General features: G+C 34.6%; 1 protein-coding gene across 1 annotated transcript; it reads left to right on the top strand.

Annotated features, from left to right (window-relative positions):
* The first annotated feature begins 5,348 nt into the window (after positions 1 to 5,348).
* On the top strand, positions 5,349 to 8,381 carry LOC18044692. The gene is made up of 2 exons (XM_006438764.2): positions 5,349 to 5,552; positions 8,061 to 8,381. The coding sequence occupies exons 1-2, from the start codon at positions 5,409 to 5,411 to the stop codon at positions 8,178 to 8,180; spliced, it is 264 nt and encodes an 87-aa protein (XP_006438827.1). The 5' UTR covers positions 5,349 to 5,408; the 3' UTR covers positions 8,181 to 8,381.
* The last annotated feature ends 1,037 nt before the right edge of the window (positions 8,382 to 9,418 follow it).

Genomic DNA, 9,418 nt, shown 5'->3' with positions numbered 1-9,418 from the left:
TGAACGCGGGTGAGAAGCAATTTAGATTAAAAAAGCAAAAACCAAAAAAAAAAAAACATCCGGAGTTTTGTTGGATTTTTTCGACATTAAAGCAATCTCCACGCTATCTCTCCATGGTTAAGTAGAGGGCAAGCAAGCTAGTATGCGGTCCTGAATTAGAAGGTGAGACATAATGGCTATATTATTTAACATCTCGCGTGCGACATGCGCTGCGTCGCACACGAGATGCGCGCGGCGTGCATACCTCGTGCGCGCGACATGCGCATGTCGCATGCGAGCCCATCCGCGCACGCCGCGCGCATCTCGCGTGCGACGCAGCGCGAGTTGGCTTCCCCCCTTTCTCTTCTCTTCCCTTTCCCACATGCATCTCACCAGCACCGCCATTAAAACACCACCGACAACAACAACATCCCAAACAACAACAAAAACCCAAACAACAACAACATCCCAAACAACAACAGCAACAACAACAACAAGAAAAACGGCAATAACAACTCACCTAGGGTTTTCAATTTTTTTCTTTGATTTTGGAGATCTCCGAAGATTTTCAATGTGATTTAGCTTCTTTCAAGTGCCAACAACTTCCTCCGCTGCCGATGTACGCTGCCGCCGACAATCTATAGAACTTCCGGTGATGAGATTTTGATGAGAGAGGAAGGAATTTGCTTGAGGAAAACGTGAGAATGAGGAGGATAATTTCGTTCACAATTTGGTGATTTGGCTAATGTTGAAAGAAAAAAATTTGAAGAGTTAAAGTTGAAAAATGCCTTCTTTTTTTGGCTTGTTTTGTAAATTTCCCTTACTTCAATAGTCAACAGATGTTGATACAAAATTGTGATTAAGAACATTTTGATAATTTATAATAAATTATAAGGTACAGTAAACAAATTATTTTAATTATTATTCTCATTGTGATCTCTAAAAATTAAAAATAAATAAATTAGTAATTTCAGAAAAAGTAAACGAACCACTAGTGTTTTACTTACATGGTGTGGAAGGAAAAAAATGGACAGGGATGTTGGGTTGTATTTTAGGAGGAAACATTCATCTTCACCTAATAGCCAGATTCAAACCTGATGCGCTGAAACAGTAAAGGGAAAATAATAATAATAATAATGAACACCGCACCACAGAGTTTTAGAGTTCCGATTCGAATGTCGTTGGTGGGTAATGATGGCATGGCACAGGTATATGATCTATAAGAAGATGAGCCAAGCTCTCACGTGCCTGAAATTGGCAAAACAACAAGAAGCCCAGATGAACGCAACTGAACCATCAACTGAATACTTGAGCTCTTTACCCACTCAAATATTGCACGTTTGCCCTCGCTGCTCGCTTCAAACCATCCTCAATTTCACTGCCCCTGAAAGATAAGATAAAACATGAAACAAATAAAACAATATACAGCGGCACTGAAACACACCAACACAAACCCCAAAAAAAATAAAAAAATAAAAAAATGGAGTGATTGAAAGAAAGAAAAAAAAAAAAAAAAAGAGTCCAAAAAAGGGCACGCAGCCGGGGTTGCTTTGCTTGTCTAGCGCAAAGAATAAGCATTCAAGACGCACACAGCGTGGCACCATCACCCATTGCTCTAACTGTAATCACAACTTTTGATGGTTCCACGCTGGGGTGCGCCTCAATCCTTACTCTTATCATAACTTCACCAATTTAACTTTTAAAAAAATAAAAAATTAGTCTCAAAATACCAACAACACAAGACACAAAAATGAGTGGAGTGTGAGTATTGCTCTTTTTATAGCATAATGATTCATTTGGCCGATAAGAAGAATCGGAAAACACAAAGGCAAACGGCAAAAAATAATATAATAATCAAACGGGACCAAGTGGGCTGTTCGTTGGAATTGTAGAAAAAGGAAATAAAAAGACAACATCCGCCGATACGCAACCACCTGGATAGAGCGACATGTGTGCATATCTATATGTGTCCAGATTCGGGCCAGATGAAGAGGTTTCAACCTGAACCTCTCTCTCAGTAGCTAATTTTGGGAGACGACACGTACGTCGGTTTGGAAATTTCTTATGGCTCACAATCGTTTTGGGGTTTTGTCCGCGCCAGTTATTCTGTTGCGCACCCGCCAAGTGGCGTCCTGTCCCCTGCAATGAAGAAACCATCATCCATAATGCACTAATACAAGTGGAGTTTTGTAAAATTACAGTTATATTTACACTTTTTTTAAGGCAGCAGAGAATAAAAAGAAAAACTTGACGCGTGGAATAAAGGCGAGGGGGTGATGTCCTACATTTAACGAAATTTTAGAATATATCAATTGTATAATAATAATAAAATAATATTATGAAATATGTATTTAGTTTAAAAAAATCATATAAATAATAATTATATTAAATTTAATTATATATGTTATGTATGTATCAATTAATTATAATATAATTATATATGTTATAAATATATTAATTCATTGTAATATATCAAATGTATTTTAAAATTTTTCTTAAGTTTTTTTTGTTTTTATTTTTTTAATATTTGAAAAAAAAAATAAAAATAAAGGTCGGACGAAAATTTTGTTCCGTTTATGATTGCTCTCAAGTCTTTACATTTTGCGCTTAGCCTCATCCACATATAGAGACATATTGCAGTACTAGCAGGTTACATAATACAACCAAGTTAAGACTGCTATAAATTATTTATGCACTTCTTTTTCTCTTTAAAAAAAGTCCCTTTTAAACTTTGGGTTTGGTATAATAATATATTTTATCATTACTCTTTAAATGATAATTCATTTTATTCTTACTTTTCAAATAATAATTCAAAATACCCTTTTGTTTATTGAAGGGAAAACAATGATTATATAAATCATTTAAAGTAAAAATCTCAATCACAATTTAAATAAAATTTGACTTTCTATATAAATTTAAAATTTAAGTATAACTTAATAAAACAAAAATAACTCAATATGCATACACACACACACACACACTTCTTCTTCTTCTTCTTCTTCTTCTCACCAACCATATTAAAATTAAGCATGAGCTAAAAAAAAAAAGCATCACACTCTAACACACTGTATTTTATTTTCGTAGTGTATTAAATGAATGTTTTTGTTTCTTTACTGTGTTTATTTTAACATAAATGAAGGTGTTTGTATTTACTTTTGATAAAATAAATGTATTGATTGATTATTTATTTATTTATCTTGACTATAATAAAGTTAAGGACAAGTTAAAATATACAAAAAGAAAAAAAACACACTCTAGTGCTTGTGAAATCTATGTTTTCTATTTTTGTCCTAAATATATATTTTACATATTATTTAGTGCTACTATTGTTGATTTATTAAGTTATATATAGAAATCAAATGCTATTTAATTGTGTTTACAAATTTCATTCTAAAATATTTTGTGACTTCTTAATTGAAAATTATATTTTGTCCTTAATAAACTAATGATAAATTAACGAAGGATGTTTTAGACTATTTTTAAAAAACAAGAATAAAATGGACTATTACTTTAAGTGTCTGCTTAGTATAACTTTTCTAATGATCATAAATGTTTATTTGATCTCATGTGCTCTTATTAAAATTTTTGTTATTATTTGGTCATTTTTTAGTAGTGTTTTTAAAGATTAAAAATGTTATTTTGTCTCTACTAGAAATCTCAAATTTTGGGCTTTTGAGAGTGAAGGTAAAAAAAGTTTTTTTAATGTTAAAATATCTAAAATATCATTTTCTTATTTATTTTATTCTTTTCATAATATAAATTTAAAAAAAATTGTCTATTAAAGTAATTTTATAATTTTTAATAAAATTTTTCATTGATAACGAAACAATTAAATTTTTTTTGGGGTAAAAGTTCTATAAAAAAAATGATGCTTAAATAAGCTCTATTTGAAAAGTTACACCAAATGAAGCCTAAGAGTCAAAACAATATATATATTTTTTTAATCACTATCTAATCACAGGTTTTATATATATATATATTAGGAACAGTTCCACTTCAATGTCGGAAAGCCCGTTTCAATCCAAGAAGTGCTTCATCGTAAAGAAACATTGTCAAAACACCTTCAAGCAGCTGCTTCACCGTAAAGAAACATCATCAAAACACTTTAGTGGTAGAGTGGACTAGTAAAATATTTGATCCATCACTTTATCTCATCACCTTTATTTTGGTAATTAACTCTATAAATTTCTAAAATTTCCACATATATATATATATATATGTAATGAAGGGTTCAGTTAACTTTTCCGTTTCCTCTGCATGGATGACCGAAGCAATATTGACAGAGATGAATGATTATTGCCAAGAACGTGAAACTTTGCACGACAAGTCTTGGGGAAACAAAGTCACCAATCCATTTTTCGAAGTCCTCCATTAATGACCGGGAAGCTCTGCACATGATTACGAATCCATGATGGGGAGTAGGATCATGAGATTGGGATTTGAGTGATTCAATCAAGGCGTGGTGGAAAATCGATTATGTAAAATCAAGATGCAAAACAAAGGGAAGGAGGTGTGGAGAATAATGAAGATGAATCTATGGTTTTTTTTACCGGTATTTTCAAATTTTCGTTTCTGTTTTTAAAAGTTTTGTGGCGATGGTAATGGTTGATGATAATGGATTTTGTGGCGACTCATGACGAAAGCCTTCTTTGGCATTAAGCTCTACAGTTACTATAAATTGTAATTATAAAATAAAAATTAATGGTATATAGTAGATATAATTTTAAAATAATATTTTTAATAAAATTGATAAAGATATAATATATTTTTTACCACGCAAATGTAAAATTAAATTAACTTACCTTCCAACCTACAATGATTTGTGTTTATCAAACACTTTAGAGTATTGTAGTTTACAGCTAACCAACGTCAATCCCGAACAGGATCAAAGACAAGCGGTGGTTGTCATGGTAATGTTTGAGAGAGAGAGAGAGAGAGAGAGAGAGTGCAGATAATTAGAGAACAAGATAAAAAATAAAATTTATTTAATTTTATTTATGAAAAGATATTTTTAGAATAAATTAAATTAATTTAAAAAAGGTAGTTGTTGATGTAAAGAGTTGTGAGATTTTATCCCTTGTCTGGTCTCACTAATCAATTCTATCTCAATATTCATTTTATCTTCGTAAGAAATAAAACTTTTAAATACATAATGAAATTAATATAGGGAACCTTAGGTACAACTGTGGCACCGTGCCACAGTTGCACCGTAGCCTGATCCTACTAATAAATAGCTTTAAGCTCAACTCCATAATTCACTTCTGTTCTGTGTAATTTGCTTCTTTCAGGAGGCCCAAGAATAAAAATGAGGCCCAAAATGAGCAGTTGCCAAGATTAGCCCAACGGCGGCAAAACCTAATTCCATAGAAAACCAAAGTAGAGAGTGGGATTGGAAAGCGGAAACTGAAAAGTCGGGAGAGGGAGATAGAATGAATATGGGAGGAGCATTTTGGGGGACAAGAGTAATGGAGATTGTGAAAAAACATGACTCTGGAGGGCTCGTTTGGAAGAGAATAAAGCTGACGACTACTCGTAAAGCCAACGCTAAGAAGCGTCTCCTCCGAGTCTGGCAGGTATCCCCTTCTTCTTCCTTAAACCCTAAGCATTGGATCATCTAGGATGTATAGTTACTGGGTTTATCATCAGGATTCTCTCTTGAAATCTGATTCTGATACGAGTACTTTTCTCGGCTGCAAAATTGTGATCCTGACATTTGATTTGTCCATATGAATACTGTCTTAGAATCAGTAATATCTTAGCCGGTTTTGTAAGATGCACTCTATGCCTGAATGTTGGACAAGAATGGGTGCTTGTGTAACAATAAAAATATCTCAACTCATGAGAATCGAGGTTCTGATTTGGTTTCTTCTGAAGGACTATTATTAGGGAAGGTTGTTAGTATCTGGGTCCGTTTGGTTAAGTTAACATTTGTATAGAACTCAGGGTCAGGGGCTGGCATACCAACATAATCTTGCAGGGCTTAAAATTTGCCTGTCTCAATGACATTTGATATAACTTATGAGTTAATGCCTATTTGGTATTAGGGATGGCAAAAATCCCCACGGGGATGGGTACCCTCGGGGATTTTCCCCATTCGGGGAGGGTACGGGGATAATTTTATACCCAATTTTTTTTTCGGGGAGGGGACGGGGAAAATTTTTTACCCAACTTTTTATTCGGGGAGGGGACGGGGATGAGGTGGAATTCCCATCCCCTACCCATTTCCCCATTTTAATTTTTAATTTTATTTTTATTTTTAAAATTACTAATAAATAAATAACAAAATTATAAATATTGTTAAAAATAATAAATATCAAAATAGTTGTATGTTGGGAAAGTGGTCACCCTTTGCCGGGAATTAGTTGAAGAGTATTAATTGAAGTTTTCACCAACTGTTTATTGCTTTGATTATACTGGTAGTAGTTCTTCTACTAGATCTACAGGGGATTCTTATAAGAAAGCAACCAAATGGATGACAGGTTTTAATGATTATGTAAACAATGGAGATTGTGCAGTTGTTGCAGCTGAATTAGATTCATATTTGGATGAGAAAGTTATATCTCGGATGGAAGATTTTAATATTTTGAGTTGGTGGAAGACAAATGCTAATAGGTATCCTACATTAGCTCGAATTGCTAGAGATATTTTGGCAATTCCAATTACAACAGTTGCTTCTGAATCAGCTTTTAACACTAGTGGTAGAGTTGTGAGCTCATACCATAACAAACTTCATCCAAGCACATTGGAGGCCTTAATGTGCTGTCAAAGTTGGTTACGAGCTTACAATAGCGGTATGAGTTTATTTTAATATGATTAATTTAAAATCGAAAATAAAAAATGTATTAGACTATTAATTATTCGGGGACCGGGGACCCTCGGGGATCCCCTGTTATTATTCGGGGAGGGGATGGGGATTCTCTCAAGCAATTTTGACGGGGACGGGGAGGGGACGGGGACATATGCAAAACATCGGGGATGGGTATGGGGAGATTGGTCCCCTCCCCTCCCCTCCCCATTGCCATCCCTATTTGGTATGACGTATCTAATAGCTATAAGTGCTTATTTAATCCCGTAAGCTCTTATCATAATTTTTGTTATTGTTTGGTTGCTTTTTTAGTAGAGTTTTTGGAGCTTAAATAAGTTATTTTGTCTCTACTAACAAAAGCTCAAATTTTGGGCTTTTGGGAGTAGAGGTTGAAAAGTTCCTTTTAAATGTTAAAGTATCCAAAATATTCTCTACTTATTTGACAATCTTATTTTATTCTTTTCATAACATAACTTAAAAAAACTTGCCTATTAAAGTAATTTCATAGATTTTTAATAAAAGCTCTTATTGATAAGCAAACAACTAACTTTTTATTATGTAAAAGCTTTATTATCAAAAGCTCTACTTGATAAGTTATACCAAACGGAGCCTTAGTGTATGTGTGGGATGCTACTTGCTAGTGCTGTAGGCATATATTAAGTTAGAAGGAATACTGTTTATGCTCCGCTCATTGTAGCAAGATTTATCACACTAATTTGACTGATTGCCATCAACTGTTGTAATGCCAGCATCAAGTTGATAAGGAATGAATCTGCCTTCTCTGTTTCTTCTTTGCTTCTTCTCTTTTGCCAGGATCCAATTAGTCATAAATCTTATGATATATGCACAGAGAAGGCTGTCAGCAATGTACCTATTATTTCATGTGTGCAGTTTCAAATGAAGTAATGGTTTGGGCAAAGATCACTCAAGTACAAATCAGATGAGTTCCAGTTGATTTCGGTAAAAATTGTATAACCAAGTTTATGTAAGTCGAGCAGTGCAGCCATGATTGCTGGCCACCTATCTTATTCATGTGCCTTCCCTAGTCCAGGGATCCCAGAAATCGAAAGGCCTCAAGAATAACTCAACCTGTGAAATGAATTTGTTTTTTTGGCTTCCATATTTTCATTTGTAACTATCTGATTTCATCATATATTCCTTTGTGTGCATCTACCAACATAATTTAGGCTATGCTACTTTTAACTGCGTTCTTAGTGTATGATGTTGGTGCAATTGGTCAAAATTTGAAGCTGTGTAAATTGCCCCCTCCTTGCAGAACGAGGCTGTCCTAAGGGCATGTTCTGAGCCACCACCTTCAAAAACTTCGGAGTTTAGTGCTGATGGAGGAGGTCAGGGAGATAGTGGAGGCAGCCAGGCTAAGGGACAAAATGACTGAAAAAAGTATAGACGGACCCTTAAAGATAGGTGTTTTTGGTGATCGGTGGCTTCATGATACCAAACTTTTTGTTATGTTTTCGTATTAAAACATAGTCAAATGTTGTAACTGGCCACTCTCCTGATCTTGATGAGGATTAAAATATTAATTTATGGCATGAAAAGTCTCAGGCATGGAATTGGATGGCGGCTTATTCCTTTTTGTACGAAATGCAGTTATAATCTCTTATGACTCGGCCACTGCCGAAGTGAATAATCAAGGTGAATATTAAAAAAGTTTGAATGCTCATGATAGTGACACAAGTCTTTGACTGGCTGCCTGACTTGTAAGAGACTGTGGAACTTGTAATCTATGGCTCTTGTTTCTTAGTTGTTCTTTCTGGTCTTCTGTAATTATATTTGATCTGACATGGGCACAAACATTTCAGTTGCATATTTGCTTAGGAAACCTGGTTTGAGACAGTGAAAAGAGTCCATTGTGTTTTTGCACTTTGCTTTGAAAGTTCACCTGGCAGTTGTTTGTTCAGTTATGGAAGTGTTAACAGGGTTGTGAAAGGATATGCTGATTTTGCTTTCATACATTTGATTGAATAGATGATCAGTTGTTTTTACAGCATGTATTGGTGTCATTGCCATGTTTAGGTCGCTTTTGTTGAAAGTTTTGATGGAATATTTTCTCTATCATAAAGTCATAGGTGGGATAACAGTGAATCTTTCGTAGAGATAACGTGGTCCGATGGTAACATGAACAAGAAATCCGCGGAAAGAGAAGTTGAAATCTTTCGCCCTTGGCTTTAGTCTCCTTCTCCAGCCCAGAAACATGATTTTGACATCGAAAATGTTTAGACGAACCTTAATGAGTGTCCCTTTATAACTGTTACATTTTAGTAATCCTCACGGTCATCTAGTTCCCTCCTTGCGCAAGTTCGTATTCTTACACGCAACTCTCTCTAACATGTATGGGTGTGGTTGGTTCTGTGGAAAGTATTCTCAAGTACTTTACGTCCTTTAGTGTAACAGCTGATAGTGCACGGCCAGTGGCTGAAAATATTCAAGATTGCACAAGTTGTCTTTTGGCTGCAATTACGGCATGAACATGCAGCCGAGAGCTGACCCACATATACAACGTAGGTGGTTGTTGCAAATAGGCAAAGCAAAAGCAAATTGCCAGAAATATCATTCACCCTTTAAACTCAAGATGCCTTGTTACAGGCAACTTTACCCACCTAATGTTTTAGC

Source organism: Citrus clementina, unplaced genomic scaffold (genome assembly GCF_000493195.1).
Source record: "Citrus clementina cultivar Clemenules unplaced genomic scaffold, Citrus_clementina_v1.0 scaffold_4, whole genome shotgun sequence".
In the NCBI taxonomy this organism is placed as follows: Eukaryota; Viridiplantae; Streptophyta; class Magnoliopsida; order Sapindales; family Rutaceae; genus Citrus; species Citrus x clementina.
The sequence above is the reverse complement of the archived record's forward strand: the minus strand, read 5'-3'. Positions and strand labels throughout refer to the sequence as shown.